The sequence below is a fragment of the Heptranchias perlo genome, chromosome 4 (genome assembly GCF_035084215.1).
Source record: "Heptranchias perlo isolate sHepPer1 chromosome 4, sHepPer1.hap1, whole genome shotgun sequence".
Taxonomy (NCBI): Eukaryota; Metazoa; Chordata; class Chondrichthyes; order Hexanchiformes; family Hexanchidae; genus Heptranchias; species Heptranchias perlo.
The window spans coordinates 3533779-3559622 of NC_090328.1; the positions used below are offsets into that span (position 1 = coordinate 3533779).

Below are 25844 nucleotides of genomic sequence, written 5' to 3' on the forward strand. Positions count from 1 at the left end.
TAGAATGATACCGCACAGAAGGAGGGCATTCGGCCCATCGTGCCTGTGCCGGCTCTTTGAAAGATCTATCCAATTAGTCCCATTCCCCTGCTCTTTCCCCATAACCCTGCAAATTTTTCCTTTTCAAGTATTTATCCAATTCCCTTTTGAAAGTTATTATTGAATCTGCTTCCACCGCCCTTTCAGGCAGCGCATTCCAGATCATAACAACTCGCTGCGTAAAAAATTTCTCCTCATCTCCGCTTTGGTTCTTTTGCCAATTACCTTAAATCTGTGTCCTCTGGTTACCGACCCTTCCGCCACTGGAAACAGTTTCTCCTTATTTACTCTATCAAAACCCCTCATGATTTTGAACACCTCTATCAAATCTCCCCTTAACCTTCTCTGTTCTAAGGAGAACAACCCCAGCTTCTCCAGTCTCTCCACATAACTGAAGTCCCTCATCCCTGGAACCATTCTAGTAAATCTCCTCTGCACCCTCTCTAAGGCCTTCACATCCTTCCTAAAGTGTGGTGCCCAGAATTGGACACAATTCTCCAGCTGGGGCTAGAAACGTACCTTTGTTTTGAGAGGCCTGAGGCGATCGCTTTAAGGACCTGCCGGTTAGGCCGCTCAATGCCTGGTACAACTGGACCGAGCCCACATGGCACCCGCTCCACCCATTGGTACATGAAAATTGTAATCGGGATCCTACAACTGGCGTTGGATCCCAATTTGCATAATTAAAAAGCCTCCTGCCTGTTTTGGGTGGGGGTGCTGGCCACCCTTTGAAAGGCCTGCCTCAAAATTGAATCAGGCGGGCCTCAGGCATCAAAGAGGGGGTCCAAGGTCCCCGCCCGATTTTTCTCTCCTGGTCACCCGTTTGTCAGGAGAGAAACAGACGGCCAACAGTTGAAAATATCCCGCAGTTGGTTATTTTCTATATCCTGAGGGGGATTTTTAAATCTACTGTTTGTCATTGCTACTGTTTACTTACTGATGTAAATTGTTAATAAATCTATTCCATAGTTTATAGCCTGAGCCATGGTCTCATATAGTGTTTATTCCAGCACTTTCTGAAGCCAAGGAGACCACGGAAAGACACTAAGCTGAACACATCTTTTGTGCATTCCCTGATTTTAATCGCCCCACCATCGGCTGCCGTACCTTCAGCTGCCTCGGCCCTAAGCTCTGGATTTCCCTCCCTAAACCTCTCTCCCCCTCTCTCTCCTCCTTTAAGACACTCCTTAAAATCTACCTCTTTGTCCAAGCTTTTGGTCACCTGTCCTAATATCTCCTTATGTGGCTCGGTGTCGATTTTTGTCTGATTACACGCCTTGGGATGTTTTACTACGTTAAAGGCGCTATATAAATGCAAATTGTTCTTGTTATCAGTGACGGGGGTTTCTATTCAATCCCTGCGATCGCTACAGTTATTCAGCTGCACACTCTGATACGTGGGGAGCGATGGACTGCTTATGGGAATGGTTTTTGGCACTGGGCCTGAAATAAAAGTCCAAAAATGTAACCTCTAGGGTTAATATTATGATAATAAAGCTACTCCTAACATTTGGACATCTTTGGTTTCAGCAGCAAAATGTACTGGGAGACTGAAACCTCTGTGAACGTGCAAGCTATGTAAGGGTTGATTCTAGAGGACAGATTATGAAATAAGCAATTTTGGAAGTAAGAAAGAAACTTGTAAACACTTTTAGCTGTTGATTTATGGAAGAGGTTGTCTCCCATCCCCCACCACGTTTCATTGAGTGAAGACCCAGTTGAAGCATTCAAGAAAAGAGGTGGACAGACTCCTGAATCAACAGGAAAGTAGAAGAATGCTAAGTTATTGCCAGGAGAGGAGAGAGACCTGTAAATGGGCCAAAGCACTAGGCCATTCAGAAAGACCCTACCAACATTTTCCTGTTTCTATATTTTTAAAATTGAGAATCCAAGGTGAAGGGTTATTATGCAGGTAGACTAGTGGCTATGGTACTGGACTAGCAAACCAGAGCTCATGGGTTCATGGCAAGTTATGAATTCAACAAATCTGGTAATCTGTGGGCTGGAACCAGATAAAGTGACCATGGAAACAGCCGGATTGTTGTAAAAACACAACTGGTCCACTAACTTCCTTCAGGGAAGGGAACCTGCCATCCAGACTTCATCCAGTCTGGGCCGACATGTTTCTAGTCCCACTCCAACATGGTTGATTCTCAGGTTTGGATTCTCTCCATGATCCTGCCTGAATTGGGTGGGTCAGTGGCGGAGGATGATGGAAAATTCAGGTAGGGAGGTCTGACTTGAATTCCCCTACCCCTGCATCCCACCTGAATCCCTGGTGACGCCTCATTCCCCACCCACTCCATGTAAATGGACTGCGGGAGGGATGGGGCTGGTGGGGCTGGGTCCCTGGCAGACTTCCCTCCCGTCTGCCTGCGTTACCACCGCTCCCCCAGCTGACATGGGAAAGGTTGTTCTCCTTGGAGCAGAGACGGTTGCGAGGAGATTTGTTGGAGGTGTTCAAAATCATGAAGGGTCTAAACAGAGTAGATGGAGAGAAACTCTTCTCATTGGCAGAAGGGTCAAGAACCAGAGGATATAGATTTAAGGTGATTGGCAAAAGAACCAAAGGTGACATGAGGAAAAACTTTTTTACGCAGCGAGTGGTTAGGATCTGGAATGCACTGCCCGAGGGGGTGGTGGAGGCAGATTCAATCGTGGCCTTCAAAAGGGAACTGGATAAGTACTTGAAAGGAAAAAATTTGCAGGGCTACAGGGATAGGGCGGGGGAGTGGGACTAGCTGGATTGCTCTTGCATAGAGCCGGCACGGAACTCGATGGGCCGAATGGCCTCTTTCTGTGTTGAAACCTTTCTATGATTCTATGAGGTGTTGGTAGTCCCGGTTGTCAGTGATAACAGCCCTGAGTTCCCTAGATGGGGAGAGAAGGCCCTGTAGTGACGTCCTCTCCCTTCATTCTGGCCCTCTTTGCATTAGAGATAAGTGCGGATGTGTTGATCTTTGGGGTATTTGGGCCACCTCTTCTGGAGTCCCCGGGAGGAGAATCCCAGGTTCAATGTCTTCTGAAGTGGCCCAGCAAACAATGGCTCTAGACAAATGGTTCAAGGGAAAAAGAGCCAGAGAACTTGCATTTATACAGCATCCTTCACGACCTCAGGACGTCTCAAGGTGCTTTACAGCCAATGAAGTACTTTTGAAGTATAGTCACTGTTGTAATGTAGGAAACACAGCAGCCAATTTGCGCACAGCAAGATCCCACAAACAGCAATGGGATAATGATCAGATAATCTGTTTTAGGTGTTGGTTGAGGGATAAATATTGGCCATGACACTGAGGAGAACTCCCCTGCTCTTCATCGAAATAGAGGTCATGGAGTCTTTTACATCCACCTGAGAGGGCCTCTGTTTAACATCTCAACCGAAAGGCAGCAACTCCAACAGTGCAGCACTCCCTCAGTACTGCACTAGAGTGTCAGTCTAGATTATGTGCTCAAGTCCCTGGAGTCGGACTTGACCCCAGGAACTTCTAACTCAAAGGCGAGAATGCTACCACTGAGCCACGGTTGCTCCCTAAAGTTGTAAAGCAAAGGCTAGGGGCCAGCAGTTCAAGGCAAACACCCTCCACTAACTAGGGAGAGCAGCCTTGCTGATGTCACCTACATCTGAAAACACAACAAAGCACAAATGGTAAAAACAGACGGGTGACCAGATAAGTTCAATCGCATGACTGTCGGGAGATATAAGACTGGGGTTCCAAAGTCCTTCGGATTGTCAGGAGTCAAAGAACATTGAGGGAGGTGGGGAGATCAACAGTTCTGAAACCCCAGGAAAGATGTTAGAGTAGGAGACAGTGAGGTGAGTCTTGGTTTGAAGTTTTATGTTACCTCATCAAAAAAACAAGCCCTGGTTTCCGGTGCAACGCACTTCACGCAGCTGAACAAAGGAATTATCTTGCTATGTTTCATATTTCACCAACATATAAATGTTTTCGGGGGTTTTTTGGTGGGGTGAGGGATATTTCCAGCCTCACTCAAAACTCCAACCTCCCACCTTAGTTTCCACAGGAAACTGGGTTTGATTTAATTTGTTTTGCTTCTGTTTTTTTTTAATCGTTCATGGGATGTGGGCGTGCTGGCGAGGCCGGCATTTATTGCCCATCCCTAATTACCCTTGAGAAGGTGGTGGTGAGCCGCCTTCTTGAACCGCTGCAGTCCATGTGGTGACGGTTCTCCCACAGTGCTGTTAGGAAGGGAGTTCCAGGATTTTGACCCAGCAACGATGAAGGAACGGCGATATATTTCCAAGTCGGGATGGTGTGTGACTTGGAGGGGAATGTGCAGGTGGTGTTGTTCCCATGTGCCTGCTGCTCTTGTCCTTCTAGGTAGTAGAGGTCGCAGGTTTGGGAGGTGCTGTCGAAGAAGTCTTGGCGAGTTGCTGCAGTGCATCCTGTGGATGGTACACATTGCAGCCACAGTGCGCCGGTGATGAAGGGAGTGAATATTTAGGGTGGTGGATGGGGTGCCAATCAAGCGGGCTACTTTGTCCTGGATGGTGTCGAGCTTCTTGAGTGTTGTTGGAGCTGCACTCATCCAGGCAAGTGGAGAGTATCCCATCACACTCCTGACTTGTGCCTTGTAGATGGTGGAAAGGCTTTGGGGAGTCAGGAGGTGAATCACTCGCCACAGAATACCCAGCCTCTGACCTGCTCTTGTAGCCACAGTATTTATATGGCTGGTCCAGTTAAGTTTCTGGTCAATGGTGACCCCCAGGATGTTGATGGTGGGGGATTCGGCGATGGTAAAGCGAATGTCAAGGGGAGGTGGTTAGACTCTCTCTTGTTGGAGATGGTCATTGCCTGGCACTTATCTGGCGCGAATGTTACTTGCCACCTCTGAGCCCAAGCCTGGATGTTGTCCAGGTCTTGCTGCATGCGGGCTCGGACTGCTTCATTATTTGAGGGGTTGCAAATGAAACTGAACACTGTGCAATCATCAGCGAACATCTCCATTTCTGACCTTATGATGGAGGGAAGGTCATTGATGAAGCAGCTGAAGATGGTTGGGCCTAGGACACTGCCCTAAGGAACTCCTGCAGCAATGTCCTGGGGCTGAGATGATTGGCCTCCAACAACCGCTACCAACTAACTGCACCCAAAAAAGGCACAGGTTTACAGCTCTGCCTGTGCTGTACTGGGAGAAATGTCTGCACTTAGCTGCAACGTCAATAACTTGCATTTATATAGCGCCTTTAACTTAGTAAAACGTCCCAAGGCGCTTCACAGGAGCGATTATCAAACAGAATTTGACACGGAGCCACATAAGGAGATCTTAGGACAGGTGACCAAAAGCTTGGTCAAAGAGGTAGATTTTAAGGAGCGTCTTAAAGGAGGAGAGAGAGGCGGAGAGGTTCAGGGAGGGAATTCCAGAGCTCAGGGCCGAAGCAGCTGAAGGCACGGCCACCAGTGGTGGAGCGATGAAAATCGGGGATGTGCAAGAGGCCAGAATTGGAGGAGTGCAGAGATCTCAAAGGGCTGGAGGAGGTTACAGAGATAAGGAGGGGGGAGGCCATGGAGGGATTTGAAAACAAGGATGAGAATTTTAAAATTGAGGCGTTCCCGGACCGGGAGCCAATGAGGGTCAGCGAGCACAGGGGGTGATGGGTGAACGGGACTTGGTGCGAGTTAGAATACGGGCACAGGGATTTGGATGAGCTCAAGTTTATGGAGGGTGGAAGATGGGAGGCCGGCCAGAAGAATATTGGAATAGTCCAGTCCAGAGAAAACAAAGGCATGGATGAGGGTTTCAGCAGTAGATGAGCTGAGGCAGGGGTGGAGACGGGCGATGTTACGGAGGTGGAAGTGGGTGGTCTTGGTGATGGAGCGGATATGGGGTCAGAAGCTCATCTCAGGGTCAAATAGGACGCCAAAGTTGCAAACAGTCTGGTTCAGCCTCAGACAGTGGACGGGGCGAGGGATGGAGTCGGTGGCCGGGGATCGGAGTTTGCGCAGGGACCAAAGACAATTGCTATGGTCTTCTGAATATTCAACTGGAGGAAATTTTTGCTCACCCAGTACTGGATGTCGGACAAGCAATGAGACAAATGAGAGACAGTGGAGGGGTCGAGGGAGGTGGTGGTGAGGTAGAGCTGGGTGTCGTCAGAGTACATGTGGAATCTGACATGTTTTCGGACGATGTCGCCGAGGGGCAGCATGTAGATGAGAAATAGGAGGGGGACAAAGATAGATCCCTGGGGGACTCGAGAGGTAACGGTGTGGGAGCGGGAAGAGAAGCCGTTGCAGGAGATTCTCTGGCCACAACTGGAGAGATAGGAATGGAACCAGGCGAGGGCAGTCCCACCCAGCTGGACGACGGAGGAGAGGAGTTGGAGGAGGACGGTGTGGTCAAAGGCTGCAGACAGGTGGAGAAGGATGAGGAGGGAGAGTTTACCACGGTCACAGTCACATAGGATGTCATTTGTGACTTTGATAAGGGCCGTTTCAGTACTGTGGCAGGAGTGGAAACATGATCGGAGGGATTCAAACATGGAGCTGCGGGAAAGATGGGCACAGATTTGGGAGGTGACAACACGTTCAAGGACTTTGGAGAGGAAAGGGAGGTTGGGACGGGGCGGTAGTTTGCAAGGACAGGGGGGTCAATGGTGGGTTTTTTGAGGATGGGGTGATGACGGCAGATTTGAAGGGGGAGGGAACAGTACCTGAGGAGAAGGAACTGTTAAAAATATCAGCTAACAGGGGGGCCAGGAAGGGAAGTTGGGTGGTCAGCAGTTTGATGGGAATAGGGTCGAGGGAGCAGGAGGTGGGTCACATGGTGAAGATGAGCTCAGAGAGGGCATGAGGGGAGAGAGGAGAGTTTGGCTCGGTGGGCTATGGGAAGGGAGGGAAGCAGCAGAGGCAGCTGAACGGATGGTCTCAATCTTAGTGACAAAGAATTCCATGAGCTCCTCGCACTTGTTGCTGTAGGTGAGGGTGGAGGGGGCAGGGGAGAGGGGTTTAAGAAGACGGATTGAAATGGAGAAGAGAAGCCGGGGGTTATCTTTGCATTTCAGGATGATCCTGCAATTATGAGCACTCCCAGGGCAGGTAAAGCATGGGTTAGATCCAGAGTTAAGCTCCCTCTACACTGTCCCATCAAACACTCCCAGGGCAGGTACAGCACGGATTAGATACAGAGTAAAGCTCCCTCTACACTGTCCCATCAAACACTCCCAGGGCAGGTACAGCACGGGTTAGATACAGAGTAAAGCTCCCTCTACACTGTCCCATCAAACACTCCCAGGGCAGGTACAGCACGGGTTAGATACAGAGTAAAGCTCCCTCTACACTGTCCCATCAAACACTCCCAGGGCAGGTACAGGGTTAGATACAGAGTAAAGCTCCCTCTACACTGTCCACCAAATGCTCTCAGAGTAGAGGGGCCCCACTCTATACCTAACCCGTGCTGTACCTGCCCTGGGAGTGTTTGATGGGACAGTGTCGAGGGAGCTTTACTCTGTATCTAACCCTGTACAGTACCTGCCCTGATAGGGAGGGAGCTGACTTGGGAATGCTGCTTGCTGGCACAGGATGCAAGAAGTTGGGACGATGTTCTGGTCCCTAACTCAGCCAACCCTCACAACATCTGGGTGGTTTAAATCCAGTAATGATGAAGCTTGTTTCAACATACGGCCGTCTGAGAAATAAGAGGGAAGCGCGATTCAGTGAAGCCTGCTGAGATATGTTAATTCCATGCAGGAGGAAGTGAGAGGTGCAGCACCCAGCCTGCAAGTAAAAGCTGACACCATTTCCTCAGAGGGAAAGCTGTATCCTGTATTGGGACACTAAAGTCATGAGCTCTGTTTTTCCCAGTCTGTTTTTGCAGAATAAATAAGGGTTTGTGGTTGAAATTCCCTCCCCTCCTTTTGCCACATTTGATTTGCATTACCAGAAATAGGCAGTCACTGTACTGGAACCCTCGTTCACAGGCTGCAGCGCGAGTCCCCACAAGCTGACTGCCTCAGCCCGAGCCCATTGGTCTCAAGCAGCCCGTTTCAAATTTAGCATGCACCGCATTACCTGCAAAAGACAGGAGGCGCCCAGTCCTAGTCTTGCTGTCAGGTCTGTCAGTAAGGAAGAAGATACCCTGCTTCATAGTAAAAGGGAGCATTACACCGTGTAATGCACACAGTATTATTCTGCTGCTGAGGCGGAGTTGTTACGTTGACCTGTAACTTTAAGACTCCACTTGCTGTAAATACTAAGGTCACCTAGAGGTTAATTGCTGCTGGTGAGAAACATTTGGAGATTGGTAAATTTCCAGTTCCGGGTCAGAAGAAGCCAGTTTGAAGTGACTGTCTTTCTTTATCTTTTTATGTTCTTTACATTGTGCGATGGACACCAGCTTGATACAAGACTTTTACATGGATTCTGGCAAACAGCTTTGACCGTACCTGGGTGTCTGATGCCCTCCCTTCCCTTGTTGAATTAGCCATTCTCCGTATGTGAGCCCAGACATTGAGGATCGATCGGCACGATGTCCCACAGTGCGGGGATCATAGTCGAGCCCAATCTCTACCCCATCGACTTCCAACAGGGGTCACAGACAGAGATCGGGAGTTGGAACACTTTGGGGATTTTCTCCCCTTCTCTAGGCCGGTGGCACTGAGGCCAATTAGTAGCCCCCCCCAGCACCACTTGGCTGAGATCAGCAAACTTATCGAACCTGAGACCTTCCTGCTGAGTGTGTGGGTCACTACCATAGTGCGCACTGCATCAAGACAGAGTCAGAGGCGGTTCATTCCCTCTTTTAAGCTGGCTGTTGGATGGGGGGGGGAGTATGGAGGGACTTCACTCCAATCTGCCCTCCGCCCAACTGCGGAAAGACTGAGGATGAGGGGGGGGGGATGCCGTTTCCGCCATCGCTGTGGCCATGCTAGTCCTCCTCCGGGCCTGCACCCTCCCAACCTCCGGGCCTGTACCCCGTTCTCCGTCCTACCCAGGCCTCCCCTCCCTAGGCCTGGTCCTCCCCTCCCCCGGGCCTGGCCCTCCCTCCCCTGGGTCTGGCCCTCCCTCCCCTGGGCCTGGCCCTCCCTCCCCCGGGCCTGGTCCTCCCCTCCCCCAGGCCATGCCCACCCTCCCCCGGGCCTGGTCCTCCCCTCCCCCTGGGCCTGCCCCCTCCTCCCCCGGGCCTGGCCCTCCCTCCCCCATGCCTGGTCCTCCCCTCCCCCTGGGCCTGCCCCCTCCTCCCCCAGGCCTGGTCCTCCCCTCCCCCGAGCCTGATCCTCCCCCAGGCCTGGTCCTCCCCTCCCCCTGGGCCTGCCCCCTCCTCCCCCAGGCCTGGTCCTCCCCTCCCCCGAGCCTGGTCCTCCCCCAGGCCTGGTCCTCCCCTCCCCCGAGCCTGGTCCTCCCCCAGGCCTGGTCCTCCCCTCCCCCGAGCCTGGTCCTCCCCTCCCCCTGGGCCTGCCCCCTCCTCCCCTGGGCCTGCCCCCACCTCCCCGAGGCCTGCCATCCCTTCCCCATGCCTGTCCCCTCCTCCCCCCGGGCCTGTCCCCTCCTCCCCCCGGGCCTGTCCCCTCCTCCCCCCGGGCCTGCCCCTCCTCCCCCCCGGTCCTGCCCCCTCCTCCAGAGAGCATTACTGTATATTTTCTACATTCATCTGCCACATGTCCGCCTCTGCTATCAGCCTATCCACGTCCCTCCTGCAGTCTTTCATAATCATCATCACAATGCGTTGTCATCAGAAATTTTCCAGATTGTTCCTTCAATTCCTAATTCTGAATAATTTATTTAGTTAAACGAGAGCAGCCCAAACACAGGCCCCTGTGGATCAAAACTTATCCCAATTTTTCCTTCCAATGAAAAAAGTCAAATGTTTTTTAACAATCCATATAAACCACACCCACTGTATTTCCTTTATCTCTAATCTCAAAGAATTTGAAAAGGTTGGTCAAGCACGACCTGCCTTTTAGAAACCAGTGCTGCCGAGCTCATGTTTCTCCCAGTGTCTTGTAATTTCTCTGATAATTTAGACTCTAGTAGTTTGCCAACTGGCCTAGAATTCCCTGGCTTATCTTTGCCTCCTTATTTTGAAGAGCGGGGTCATATTTTCCAACCTGCACTCCTATACCACAATTTTACTTTCAACAGGATTTTGGAAAGTTATAGCAACAGCCTCTGCCAACCTTCCCTGGCTTCCCTCAGGATCCTCCGATGTAAGCCAATGCGCATAGTACAAGATAGATACAGAGTAAAGCTCCCTCTACACTGTCCCATCAAACACTCCCAGGGCAGGTACAGCACGGGTTAGATACAGAGTAAAGCTCCCTCTACACTGTCCCATCAAACACTCCCAGGGCAGGTACAGCACGGGTTAGATACAGAGTAAAGCTCCCTCTACACTGTCCCATCAAACACTCCCAGGGCAGGTACAGGGTTAGATACAGAGTAAAGCTCCCTCTACACTGTCCCATCAAACAATCCCAGGGCAGGTACAGCACGGGTTAGATACAGAGTAAAGCTCCCTCTACACTGTCCCATCAAACACTCCCAGGGCAGGTACAGCACGGGTTAGATACAGAGTAAAGCTCCCTCTACACTGTCCCATCAAACACTCCCAGGGCAGGTACAGCACGGGTTAGATACAGAGTAAAGCTCCCTTTACACTGTCCCATCAAACACTCCCAGGGCAGGTACAGGGTTAGATACAGAGTAAAGCTCCCTCCACACTGTCCCATCAAACACTCCCAGGTCAGGTACAGCACAGGTTAAATACAGAGTAAAGCTCCCTCCACACTGTCCCATCAAACACTCCCAGGGCAGGTACAGGGTTAGATACAGAGTAAAGCTCCCTCTACACTGTCCCATCAAACACTCCCAGGGCAGGTACAGCACGGGTTAGATACAGAGTAAAGCTCCCTCTACACTGTCCCATCAAACACTCCCAGGGCAGGTACAGCACGGGTTAGATACAGAGTAAAACTCCCTCTACACTGTCCCATCAAACACTCCCAGGGCAGGTACAGCACGGGTTAGATACAGAGTAAAGCTCCCTCCACACTGTCCCATCAAACACTCCCAGGGCAGGTACAGCACGGGTTAGATACAGAGTAAAGCTCCCTCTACACTGTCCCATCAAACACTCCCAGGGCAGGTACAGCACGGGTTAGATACAGAGTAAAGCTCCCTCTACACTGTCCCATCAAACACTCCCAGGGCAGGTACAGCACGGGTTAGATACAGAGTAAAGCTCCCTCTACACTGTCCCATCAAACACTCCCAGGGCAGGGACAGCACGGGTTTGACGTAAAGAAAGAAAGACTTGCATTTATATAGTGCCTTTCCTGACCTCGGGACGTCCCAAAGCACTTCACAGCCAATGAAGTACTTTTTTGCAGTGTAGTCACTGTTGTAATGTAGGAAACGCAGCAGCCATTTTGCGCACAGCAAGCTCCCACAAACAGCTATGTGATAATGACCAGATAATCTGTTTTTTTAGTGGTGTTGTTTGAGGAATAAATATTGTCCAGGACACCGGAGACAATTCCCCTGCTCTTCTTTGAAATAGTGCCATGGGATCTTTTGTTCACGTCCATGATGTAGGGTAAAGTTCCCTGTACTGTGCCCCATCAATTTACCTGAATCTCAATAGTGGAATTGTGCCATACTGCGTTGAGTGAGATTGACAATTTAGTGCCAACTTAACCTGACTTGTGAGTCCTGCACCCACTGATTAGTGGGCTGAGACTGCCCCAAACTCATTTCACATGGGCGCCATTCATTTCCGGGATGGTTCTCCCGATTGTCCACCTGGAACTTCGGCGGGGCATCCCAGGAAACCCTGGAGAAATTTTACCTGGGTTGTCTGGCCAAATTACAGAGGAAGATCCTTGGAAATCCATCCCCTGGATCTCCTGAGTGTGGGTTAAACACAAAGTCAGGGGTGGAAGGAGAGCGTTTTAACCAACTACAGCACCATATGGTCTCCCAAAAATGGGTACATTTGTACGGGTCTGAGTATTGTACAGACTGTACAGCACTCAGTCAGATGTGCATGAGTGGGTCACGGCCCAGGGGAGGCATGTTTCACCTCAGTAAGTGATTAGTTTTTCAAGAAGTCGTGGTCACGTCTGAATAGTTGATTCCACATACAAATTAAATTGAGGATATAAACTACCTTTGTCAGCTATCGGAGCCCATTATCCCTTCTGATTCTGGTTTTCTTCACTTCTCCTTCGTGCTTCCTCATTACTGTTCTGCTCGAACTGAACTGGGAGGAACTAAATGGCCTTTCAAAGCACTAGAAATGCAGGCAGAATTATTCTGCCTCTGATTATCTCTCCTGAATGTTATTGTTACAGGACGAGAAATACACAGAGTAAAAAAGAAAGAAAGAACTTGCATTTATATAGCGCCTTTCACAACCTCACAATGTCCCAAAGAGCTTTACAGCCAATGAAGCACTTTTGAAGTGCAGTCACTGTTGTAATGTAGGAAACGCGGCAGCCAATTTGAGAACAGTAAGATCCCACAAACAGCAATGTGATAAAGGCCAGATAATCTGTTTTTTAATGATGTTGGTTGAGGGATAAATATTGGCCCCAGGACCCTGGGGAATACTCTGAAAGGCAGCACTTCTGACAGTGCAGCACTCCCTCAGTGCTGCACTGGGAATGTCAGCCTAGATTGTGTGATCAAGTCTCTGGAGTGGGACTTGAACCCACAACTAACTGACTCAGAGGTGAGAGACTGCCCCCCGCTGAGCCACAGCTAACATTGTATTGACAACAGAGCGGGAACCAGAGCTGCGAGTTACCCCGATGGCTCGATGGGTACAGGCACCGCCCAGTGTGGTGCGGGGTCATTCAAACAAGGAGGGCTCCGCAGGACTGCGCGGAGTTAATGAGCTTCAGTCAGGATTGTAGGAGATGCCACAATTGCCCAGAGGGCCCCTGAGCGAGGGACAGGATGAAAAACACACAGGGTTCCCACTCCTCATCACTATCACCATGCTGGGGGGAGTGGGGGGTAGGAATTGGTGCGCCTCACGCCCCGATTTCTCGGTGCCAAATCAGAGCTGCGTTTGGCGCTCCTTCTCATTTCCAACGATTTGGTACAACTGAGTGGCCCACTGGGCCACTTTCGAGGGCAGTTATGCGTCAACCACCTTGGTGTGTAGCCTGTGAGACAACTTCAGAGCCTTGGGAGTTTTTTTATATTCATGCTTGGGATGTGGGCGTCGTTGGCAAGGCCGGCATTTATTGCCTAGTTGCCCTGAGAAGGTGGTGGTGGGCTGCCTTCTTGAACTGCTGCCAGTTCTCTGTGTAATTCTCTGTAACACTTTGATACAACTGAGTGGCTCCCTGGGCCACTTCAGAGGGCAGGTTAAGAATCAATCAGGTTGGTGTGGGACTGGAGTCACATATAGGCCAGGCTGGGGAAGGACGGCGGGTTTCCTTCCCTAAAGGATATTAGTGAACCAGTTTGGTTTGTACGACAATCCGACAGCATCACTTCTACTGAGACCAGCTTTTTATTTTAAGATCTTTTTAAACCGAATTCAAATTCACAAAGTGCGATGGTGGGAATTGAACTCGCATTCTCTGGATTACTAGTCCAGTAACACAACACTGCACAACCGTCAGTACTGTAATCTACCACTTTGAGGCATCATCTCGCTGTTGGGGTGTAGACAGCAAACAGAAGCTGGATTCACAGCGAGGGCGTCAATCTTGGGCACACGCCTCACATCAGCCGGCTTTTGAAGGCGTGTGCCTGTTACGCACCAGAGAATGATACACGGTGCAAAAAGAGCTGCGTCCTGCGCTCCTCCAATTCTGGCCTCTTACGCAGTCCCCACTCTGTTCGCTGCACCACTGGCAGCCGTGCCGTCAGACGTCTAGGCCCTAAAGTCTAGAATTCTGTCCCTAAACCTCTCCGTCTATCCACCTCCTTCTCCTCCTATAAGATGCTTTTGGTCACCTGTCCTTTGGCTCGGTGTCAGTTTCTGTCTGATTAAGCTCCTGAGAAATGCCTTGGGAGGTGTTACTATGCTATATATAAAGGCAAGCTGTTGTTAAAGGAAGGGGAAGTTAATTATTAGCTACTGAGTCAGGGCTGAGAAGACATTGCAGGAAGTAATGCAGAAAAATCGGCTGATGGCAGAATTTTTATCTGACCCAGTATCTCAGTTACAGTAACAGCCTCGACTTGTGCTCAGTGATATATTTAGCACTCAGTGGCACCACACTAACTGCCTACACATGGGAGATGGTAGCTCACCACCACCTTCTCAAGGGCCATTAGGGATGGGCAATAAATGCTGGCCTTGCCAGCGATGCCCACATCCCATGAACGAATAAAAAAAAGATGAAACCTACTGGGCTCACAAAACCTCACACCCCTCAATCCAAGCACAAGGAGGTCTGTTCTGAGGGGGTTACCCCAAGTAGCCAATCCACAGACAGTCACCCTCTGTGCTCGCTGACCTACATTGGCTCCCGGTCCTGCAGTGCCTCGATTTTAAAGTTCTCATCCTTATGTTCAAATCCCTCCATGGCTTCATCCTTCCCTATCTCTGTAACCTCCTACAACCCTTCGAGATCTCTGTGCTCCTCCAATTCTGGCCTTTTGCGCATCCCCGATTTTAATCTCTCCACCACTGGAGGCCGTGCCTTCAGCTGCCTAGGTCCTAAGCTCTGGAATTCTCTCCCTAAACCTCTCCGCCTCTCTCTCCTCCTTTAAGACGCTCCTTAAAACCTACCTACTGGCCAAATGCTTTTTAAAAGACAAAATTGTACCCGCCTCTACTACTGCCTCTGGCAGCTCGTTCCAGACACTCACCACCCTTTGAGTGAAACAATTGCCCCTCTGGACCCTTTTGTATCTCTCCCCTCTCACCTTAAATCTATGCCCCAGTTACATGGGTAAGATGGGTATAGAGGGATATGGGCCAAGTGCAGGCAATTGGGACTAGCTTAGTGGTATAAACTGGGCGACATGGACATGTTGGGCCGAAGGGCCTGTTTCCATGTTGTAACTTCTATGATTCTATGATTCTATGGATGCATTGATTTTAATCTTCCAGAATTCCCTAGATTCTAGAACGGTCCCAGCGGATTGGAAAGTAGCAAATGTAATCCTACTTTTCAAGAAAGGAGGGAGAGAAAAAACAGGGAACCATGGGCCAGTTAATCTGACATCAATAGTAGGGAAAATGCTAGAATCTATTATTTGGGACATGGTAACAGGGCACTTAGAAAATCATAATATGATTAGGCAGAGTCAACATGATTTTATGAAAGGGAAATCACGTTGAATAAATCTATTAGAGTTTTTTGAGGGTTTATAGACTCCCCTACCTTTGCAGTCACCTCTTTTAGAACCCTAGGATGTAGGCCATCAGGTCCTGAGGAATTATCTGCTTTTAGTCCCATTAATTTCTCCAGTACTTTTTCTTTATTAATATTAAATTACTTTAAGTTCCTCACTCTCATTAGACCTTTGGTTCCCCACTATTTCTGGTATATTTTTTGTGTCTTCTACTGTGAAGACAGACACAAAATATTTATTTAACGTCTCTGCCATTTCCTTATTCCCCATTATAATTTCTCCTGTCTCTGCCTCTAAGGGACCAGCGTTTACTTTCGCTAATCTCTTCCTTTTTACATACTTGTAGAAGCTCTTACAATCTGTTTTTATATTTCTTGCTAGTTTACTCTCATATTCAATTTTCTCCCTCTTTATCAATTTATTGGTCATCCTTTGCTGATTTCTAAAACTTTCCCAATCCTCAGGCTTACTACTCATTTTGGCAACATTGCAGGCCTCATCTTTTAATCTAATACTATCCTTAACTTCTCTAGTTAGCCACAGTTGGATCATTTTTCCCATGCCTCTGTGTCTCTGATGATTCCTTTCTCTCGGGTGTCTACGTGTCTCTGATTTTTCCCCCTCTTCTGGTGTCTCGGTGTCTGGTTTCATCCTCGTGCCTCGGATTAATATTTTTAGTCTTTAATTATTTTTATTTCTTTGTTGCAGTTTCCAACAGACCTGCCAATAAGCTGCCGCCTGCACAAGGTCCCTTGGCACCCAATCTGCCTCCTCGCCCTCTGACTGGCAAAATACCCGATATCATGTAAGTGAAATGGCGGGAAAGACTAAAGTAGAACTCGAATTGATAACTTTGTTTTCAGTAGTTGGCCTATCGTACTCCATGACTCCCAGGTGACTATCAGACCGTCCTGTAGACTCTGTGTATAGCTACATCTCCAGTTCTCCTGCATTTAGTTACTTGCTGTAGATCCCTGTATACTCATACTCACTCACACACATACACAAATACTCATTCACTCACTCGCACACATACACAAATACTCACTCACTCACTCACACACACACACGCTCACTCTTCACTCATACACACCTCAGTCTCACACACACACACCTCACTCACACTCACACTCACCTCAGTCACACACTCATACACACCTCAGTCTCACGCACACCTCACTCACACTCACACTCACCTCAGTCACACACTCATACACACCTCAGTCTCACACACACACACACACCTCACTCACACTCACACTCATACACACCTCAGTCACACACTCACACACACATCACTCACACTCACTTTACTCACACACACTTTACTCACACACACCTCACTCACAAGTGAGAACACACGATAAAAATAGTTGCTATTTTGATCCAAAGGAAATGTACAGACAAATTACCAAAGGAATAAAAGGGCGATTTTCACCTTCAGGTATAAGTCACTTCTAATTTGGTTTGAGAACTAACTGAACTGAATATAACTGAGCTAACTGAATCCCAAATGCTGATAACACTCAGTTTTCCAATCTGGCCTCATTTGCATAATTTTTCACAACTCCGGACGGAAAATGAGGGCAAAAATGCCCAATTTTGGGGGGCTACGCCCTGCACCTCAGGGGTGCCTGAAAAACACCCGGCGCCATATTGGCCATTGATGATTTTCAGGCGTCTGGGACAGCTGCCTAAAACGAGCCAATGAGGGCCTAACACCTGTTTTTGGACCACATTGTGCGGCCCTGAGCAGAGCTGGTGCTGGGCGAACCCTGCTCAGGTTTTCCTGGCGTGGCTGCGGCCCTGAGCAGAGCTGGTGCTGGGCGAACCTTGCTCAGGTTTTCCTGGCGTGGATGCTGCCCTGAGCAGAGCTGCTGCTGGGCGAACCTTGCTCAGGTTTTCCTGGCGTGGATGCAGCCCTGAGCAGAGCTGGTGCTGGGCGAACCTTGCTCAGGTTTTCCTGGCGTGGCTGCGGCCCTGAGCAGAGCTGGTGCTGGGCGAACCTTGCTCAGGTTTTCCTGGCGTGGCTGCGGCCCTGAGCAGAGCTGGTGCTGGGCGAACCTTGCTCAGGTTTTCCTGGCGTGGCTGCGGCCCTGAGCAGAGCTGGTGCTGGGCGAACCTTGCTCAGGTTTTCCTGGCGTGGCTGCGGCCCTGAGCAGAGCTGGTGCTGGGCGAACCTTGCTCAGGTTTTCCTGGCGTGGATGCTGCCCTGAGCAGAGCTGCTGCTGGGCGAACCTTGCTCAGGTTTTCCTGGCGTGGATGCAGCCCTGAGCAGAGCTGGTGCTGGGCGAACCTTGCTCAGGTTTTCCTGGCGTGGCTGCGGCCCTGAGCAGAGCTGGTGCTGGGCGAACCCTGCTCAGGCTTTCCTGGCGTGGCTGCGGCCCAGGAACCGGCTCATACCGAAAAGATAAGTTGTAATTTTTAAAAATAAATTCATTAATATATGCAAGGGGCCTAATGCCTGATTTAGGCGGCCACCAGGGACGCCTGGTAAACAGCTTGACCCAATATGGGACATAGCCCCGCAAAAATTGGTACCGTTTGCCCCTGTTTTCCGCCCAGGGATCGAGGACCAATTTCTAACCCCGAGTGTACGGTTGTCACGTGAGGAAGGGGCGGGATCGGCTGTGGTGCCTTCCTGCTCAAAAAGCCTGCTAACCATCACCATCAAAGCTCACACATGAAGAGTGTCCATTGGGGTGAGGTGCCTGGTGAGTCAGTGCCGTCGCCAGAGGAGGGGAGGAAAATTGGGAGTGGGGAATGATCGGTAATTATTTAACAGTAGCTCGTATTCAGAGATGAGCAGAAAGCTCGCTGCCCGGAGTCCGGGTGGGTCGACAACTACAACTTGCACTCTTTACCCAGAGAGTGGTGAGAATGTGGAACACGCTACCACAGGGAGTAGTTGAGACATAGATACATTTAAAGGGAAGCTAGATAAGTACATGAGGGAGAAAGGAATAGAAGGATAAGGTGAGATGAAGTAGGGAGGGAGGAGGCTCATGTGGAGCACAAACACCAGCATGGACCTGTTGGGCCGAATGGCTTGTTTCTGTGTTGTAAATTCTATGTAATACTATATAATTCTTCAGCGCCTTTAACATAGAATGGACGTCCCAAAGTGCTTCACAGAGCTGTAAACAACGTAATCAAAACAACAACAACTTGAACCGATAGTGAAAGGTTAAGTTGGGTCAAGAGCAGGACAGGATATGAAAGAAAGTCACCTGAGGTTATTATGGTACACCACACATATTAATCAAATCATCTGATTTGTAATGTCCTGTGGCCTTTGCCTAATGGTGTGTGAGCTGCATATCGATTCAGCAGAAGTAATGGTTGTGGGTCGTTTGATTAAACTGGCAGAAAAAAAGGCACTGGGAATTCATGGACTTCTGGAAAGAGGGATTCTTGAAATTTTCAAGATGGTGAAGGCCTTTCTATGAGTTTGTCAAATGGTTGCTTGTAGAATTTTTTACAAGCTCATAGGCCCAATAGTGTCTTTAGTCATTTAGTCCACCACAACCTGCCCTTTCAGCCAATCCAGGGGTGCGGGCAGATCCAGAGGTGCAGGTAGAAGTCCCGAACCACCCAAACTCTGCCCCCAAGAAGAGAAACCCTGCAACTAAATCATCGGAGGGCTGTGAAAAATGTTGACATCCTCCAACTCAGGAGTGAGGCCATATGGTCAGGACTCATCAGCATGTTTAGTTTCCATGCATAGCCCGGCATATCTATCCCCAGACTGGTCAACCTATCCCCAGACTGGTCAACCTATCTCCAGACTGGTCAACCTATCCCCAGACTGGTCAATCTATCCCCAGACTGGTCAACCTATCCCCAGACTGGTCAATCTATCCCCAGACTGGTCAACCTATCCCCAGACTGGTCAATCTATCCCCAGACTGGTCAACCTATCCCCAGACTGGTCAACCTATCCCCAGACTGGTCAACCTATCCCCAGACTGGTCAACCTATCCCCAGACTGGTCAATCTATCCCCAGACTGGTCAATCTATCCCCAGACTGGTCAACCTATCCCCAGACTGGTCAATCTATCCCCAGACTGGTCAACCTATCCCCAGACTGGTCAACCTATCCCCAGACTGGTCAATCTATCCCCAGACTGGTCAACCGGTTACCTGACATCATGGTGTGTTGGGTGAATTGTGCTGTGAGCCAATTCTAGGCAGAAGCTTCTGCCCTCAGGTGACACAGATCTGTCGAGAATCGTGTTACATCAAGGGGTCCTCCAATCAGAGACCATTTTCTGTGGCCAGTACAGCTCTGAGAATATTTTAAAGGGTTGGTGTCATTCATTTCAGGTTTTGTCAAGTGACCAGCACATCCTGGCCACCACCTTCTCAGGGCAACCAGGCCTTGCCAGCAACGCTCACATGCCCAGAATGATTTATTTTTAAATTACATGAAGATCCTGTTACCAAGTCTGTTCAAAATTATATTTGTTATTCAATCTCCAGACTTTTAGAAATGGGGTTCCCAATGGGAATCCCACAATAGCATCATTACCGCCACCAATGGAGTTCCAAATGAGAAACCCCCCATGGCATCATTACCGCTACCAATGGGGTTCCCAATGGGAATCCCCGATAGCATCATTACCGCCACCAATGGGGTTCCCAATCCCACAAAAGCATCATTACTGCTACCAATGGAGTTCCAAATGAGAATCCCCCATGGCATCATTACCGCTACCAAAGGGGTTCCCAATGGGAATCCCCTAAAGCATCATTACCTCCACCAATGGGGTACCAAATGGGAATCCCCCCCCATGGCATCATTACCGCGATCAATGGGGCCCCCAATAGGAATCCCCATAGCATCATTATGCCACCAATGCAGTTCCTAATGGGAATCTCACAATAGCATCATTACCATCAACAATGGGGTTCCCAATGGGAATCCCCTATAGCATCATTACCGCTACCAATGGTAGTAGATAAATCCAACCAAATAACTTTAGACTGTGCTCATTGGTTTGGCAGTGTGATGGGACAATGTGGTGGGCATCCCAAATACTCTCCAGAGAGCAGCTTACCGCAGTTGGGGTTAATTATTAAGACACAGCAAGCCAACCTGTACACGATGGTGAACAAAGGCACAAGTTTCAGATCATAAGGTACTCATATGGAAACTCAATCCATTCATAGACATGAGAGCAAGTGTTGAGAAAATTCCCAAACTACTGTACCTGTTTGTACTTTTCCACTTCTCAAACCAGCCATTACTCTCAATTTGCTAATCGATTGCCAATTTTGGTCAAATTGTCGCTCTAATGGACCAATACCCACCAAACATACGGCTGGCAGTGGACCAAATTTAATTCGCAGAGGACTTTTTTTTTATTCGTTCATGGGATGTGGGCATCGCTGGCGAGGCCGGCATTTTTGCCCATCCCTAATTGCCCTTGAGAAGGTGGTGTTGAGCCGCCTTCTTGAATCGCTGCAGTCCGTGTGGTGACGGTTCTCCCACAGTGCTGTTAGGAAGGGAGTTCCAGGATTTTGACCCAGCGACAATGAAGGAACGGCGATATATTTCCAAGTTGGGATGGTGTGTGACTTGGAGGGGAACATTCAGGTGGTGTTTTTCCCATGTGCCTGCTGCTCTTGTCCTTCCAGGTGTTAGAGGTCGTGGGTTTGGGAGGTGCTGTCGAAGAAGCCTTGGTGAGTTACTGCAGTGCATCCTGTGGATGGTACACACTGCAGCCACAGTGTGCCAGTGGTGAAGGGAGTGAATGTTTAGGGTGGTGGATGGGGTGCCAATCAAGCGGGCTGCTTTGTCATGGATGGTGTCGAGCTTCTTGAGTGTTGTTGGAGCTGCGCTCATCCAGGCAAGTGGAGAGTATTCCATCACACTCCTGACTTGTGCCTTGTTGTGGAGATGCCGGTGATGGACTGGGGTTGACAATTGTAAACAATTTTACAACACCAAGTTATAGTCCAGCAATTTTATTTTAAATTCACAAGCTTTCGGAGATTTTCTCCTTCCTCAGGCAAATGTGCCTTGTAGATGGTGGAAAGGCTTTGGGGAGTCAGGAAGTGAGTCACTCGCTGCAGAATACCCAGTCTCTGACCTGCTCTTGTAGCCACAGTATTTATATGTCCGGTCCAGTTAAGTTTCTGGTCAATGGTGACCCCCAGGATGTTGATGGTGGGGGATTCGGCGATGGTAATGCCATTGAATGTCAAGGGGACATGGTTAGACTCTCTCTTGTTGGAGATGGTCATTGCCTGGCACTTGTCTGGCGCGAATGTTACTTGCCACTTATGAGCCCAAGCCTGGATGTTGTCCAGGTCTTGCTGCATGCGGGCTCGGACTGCTTCATTATCTGAGGAGTTGAGAATGGAACTGAACACTGTGCAGTCATCAGCGAACATCCCCATTTCTGACCTTATGATGGAGGGAAGGTCATTGATGAAGCAGCTGAAGATGGTTGGGCCTAGGACATTGCCCTGAGGAACTCCTGCAGCAATGTCCTGGGGCTGAGATGATTGGCCTCCAACAACCACTACCATCTTCCTTTGTGCTAGGTATGACTCCAGCCACTGGAGAGTTTTCCCCCTGATTCCCATTGACTTCAATTTTACTAGGGCTCCTTGGTGCCACACTCGGTCAAATGCTGCCTTGATGTCAAGGGCAGTCACTCTCACCTCACCTCTGGAATTCAGCTATTTTGTCCATGTTTGGACCAAGGCTGTAATGAGATCTGGAGCCGAAACCCAAACTGAGCATCGGTGAGCAGGTTATTGGTGAGTAAGTGCCACTTGATAGCACTGTCGACGACACCTTCCATCACTTTGCTGATGATTGAGAGTAGACTGATGGGGCGGTAATTGGCCGGATTGGATTTGTCCTGCTTTTTGTGGACAGGACATACCTGGGTAATTTTCCACATTGTCGGGTAGATGCCAGTGTTGTAGCTGTACTGGAACAGTTTGGCTAGAGGCGCAGCTAGTTCTGGAGCACAAGTCTTCAGCACTACAGCCGGGATGTTGTCGGGGCCCATAGCCTTTGCTGTATCCAGTGCACTCAGCCGTTTCTTGATATCACGTGGAGTGAATCCAATTGGCTGAAGACTGGTTTCTGTGATGGTGGGGATATCGGGAGGAGGCCGAGATGGATCATCCACTCGGCACTTCTGGCTGAAGGTGGTTGCAAACGCTTCAGCCTTGTCTTTTGCAGCCAATTTGGAGGGAGGGGAAGTTTTAATCTCATCAGTTTGAGCTATACTGGTCCCAGAGTGAAGGCAGAGCGCGCTAAATCACTGCTTCTAGATGTGATTTTTAAACAAGTGCTGTGTGAGTATTAAAACACACAAGATTCTGGTCATAATAACAATAGCCATTGAACAATGGGGAGAAGGGATACTCAGGCTGATACTATTATTTAATTGTATGTATTCAAAAGAATGCTTCCTCTATTATATTTCCCTTTTGGAACTCTGGCTACATTAAGATCCACAGGGTATCACCTTCCTCAATGTAGTCTATAATAACAGCCTGCATTCGCAGAGAAAGAATATATTTAAGAAGGAGCTAGATAGATTTCTAGACACAGAAGGCATCAAGGGGTATGGGGAGAGAGTGGGGATATGGTATTGAGATAGAGGATCAGCCATGATCATATAGAATGGCGGAGCAGGCTCGAAGGGCCGAATGGCCTATTCCTGCTCCTATTTTTTTCTAAGGCCCGACTCGGTCAGGCAGTAAGGGGAAGGGTGCGCGCTCCCTTTGTGTTTCCCTTGTATAATATTCCTTCTTGTTGACAGCCCAACAACAGAAGAGGATGAAAACTATGATGACATTTCATGTGCTGTGCCCCCACCTCTTCCACCCGTGAATGCAGAAGGTAAGAACTCATTCAAACCGAGGACTCTAAAAACAAGTGAGAGAAATGGATGATGGATAAAAATCAGGATAACTGCAAACAGGGACTGGGTGGTGCAGTGGGTCAGACACTGGCCTTTTACCTCGGGGATATGCATCCAAATCCAGCCCAGACTAAAGGGTTGAAAGTCTCCGCTGGCTGTGCGGGGGGCGGGGTTTCCATTCTGGGGACGTGGACATCACTGGTAAGGCCGGCATTTATTGCCCATCCCTCGTTGCTCTGAGAAGGTTGTGATGGGCCTTCTTCTGTTTGATACAACTCAGTGGCTTGCTAGGCCACTTCAAAAGGCAGTTAAGAGTCAGCCACATTAGTGCAGGTCCTATCTAAAATGATTTTTGGGTCGTTTCATTCCAGTCCCTGTTGAGCAGGGGCCCCACAGACAACACTGTCCCTAATTCATCACTAATTGGCATTTTCAATCCGAGAGATTGCAGGATGGTTGAATTGGAAAATGGAAGGTGCAGTTCGGGCAGGGCTGAGGCATGTTGTTGTAGCAGAATAAAAGGAGTTTTACCTGAGTCATACCTGACCTGGGAAATCATGAGGTTGTCACTGGTTCCATTCCCCAGTACTCACCTTGATGAAACTAGATAATTAGATAGACAAAGAGGTGGATAGACGGACAGAATGCACACAGTCTGGAGGGTCAATCTGGAATTCTCAGCTTGAGGAATCTGTATTATTTATGATTTATTTACACGTTTCACCCCCGTAACTTTTACCATTTCAGATCGCAAGATTCAGGCAGCTTCCAACTGTCCAGAGGAGGTAAGATTTCCATTTCTTGTGTGATCCCAGAGTCACGGTAATGAAGCTCACATGTCCACCAGCTCTTGGGCAGGTAGGCAGATGTCCCGACGGCTAAAGTCTAACAATGTTAGTCGCTATTCCCGTGATCCTGCAACGCCATGTAAACACGGGCAGCCATTTCGTACTGTGAAACCTGAAGGTCACGTTCAGAATTCACTTTTGCGCATTCGGTGACAAACTCACTGATTGTTTTGTTTAAATAGCAAACAAACCTTTATCACATACAGATAGGGAGGTTCCTGACTACCTCTGTATAAAGGGTCCTGCTAGGGAGACTCCGTCATTGACAGGAGTCTTTAATGCTGAGGCTCCCCCAGATAAAGGTCATGATGTGGAGATGCCGGTGATGGACAGGGGTTGACAATTGTAAACAATTTTACAACACCAAGTTATAGTCCGACAAATTTATTTTAAATTCCACAAGCTTTCGGAGGCTTCCTCCTTCCTCAGGTGAACGGTGTGGAAACCATATCGTTCACCTGAGGAAGGAGGAAGCCTCCGAAAGCTTGTGGAATTTAAAATAAATTTGTTGGACTATAACTTGGTGTTGTAAAATTGTTTACAACAGATAAAGGTCGGCGTTACTCTGAGATACTCTCCTCCTCTCCCTTTCAGATATTCCAGGTAATTTTATTTTGATCCTCCTGCATGATAGGAGTAATCTTACATTTAATTCCTTTAGTCCTGCTTCATGGAATCCACATTTCGAATTTGTCAGAGAACAAGTGTTCTGTCACAGAACTTGCATCTAATCACAAAACATGACTTCTGTCAAGATCACAGCTCAATCAAAAGACACTAGCTCCGTCACAGAACCACACAAACACTAGCTCCGTCACAGAACCACACAAACACTAGCTCCGTCACAGAACCACACAAACACTAGCTCCGTCACAGAACCACACAAACACTAGCTCCGTCACAGAACCACACAAAACACCAGATCCATCACAGAACCACACAAACACTAGCTCCGTCACAGAACCACACAAACACTAGCTCCGTCACAGAACCACACAAACACTAGCTCCGTCACAGAACCACACAAAACACCAGATCCATCACAGAACCACACAAACACTAGCTCCGTCACAGAACCACGCAAAACACTAGATCCATCACAGAACCACACAAACACTAGCTCCGTCACAGAACCACACAAAACACCAGATCCATCACAGAACCACACAAACACTAGCTCCGTCACAGAACCACACAAAACACCAGATCCATCACAGAACCACACAAACACTAGCTCCGTCACAGAACCACACAAAACACTAGATCCATCACAGAACCACACCAAACACTAGCTCCGTCACAGAACCACACAAAACACCAGATCCATCACAGAACCACACAAAACACTAGCTCCGTCACAGAACCACACCAAACACAAGCTCCGTCACAGAACCACACAAAACACTAGCTCCGTCACAGAACCACACAAAACACTAGCTCCGTCACAGAACCCCACGAAGCACTAGCTCCGTCACAGAACCACACAAAACATCAGCTCCATCTCTGGACCCCATGAAACACTAGCTCTGTCACAGAACCACACAAAACACTAGCTCCGTCACAGAACCACACAAAACACTAGCTCCGTCACAGAACCACACAAAACACTAGCTCCGTCACAGAACCCCACGAAGCACTAGCTCCGTCACAGAACCACACAAAACATCAGCTCCATCTCAGGACCCCATGAAACACTAGCTCTGTCACAGAACCCCATGAAGCACTTGCTCCATCACAGGACCCCACGAGAAACTAGCTCCGTTGCAGAAACACGCCAAACAGT

At 49.0% G+C, this 25844-nt stretch overlaps 1 protein-coding gene across 3 annotated transcripts in view; it reads left to right on the forward strand.

Annotated features, from left to right (window-relative positions):
* The window catches only part of LOC137320692 (FYN-binding protein 1), a 210890-nt gene that overhangs the window by 121566 nt on the left and 63480 nt on the right, over positions 1–25844 (forward strand). For all 3 annotated transcript variants that reach the window (XM_067982380.1, XM_067982382.1, XM_067982381.1), the window contains exons 3-5: positions 16029–16125; positions 23112–23191; positions 23961–23998. In XM_067982380.1, the coding sequence (XP_067838481.1) occupies positions 16029–16125; positions 23112–23191; positions 23961–23998 (215 nt within the window). The remainder of the gene's footprint in view (positions 1–16028; positions 16126–23111; positions 23192–23960; positions 23999–25844) is intronic.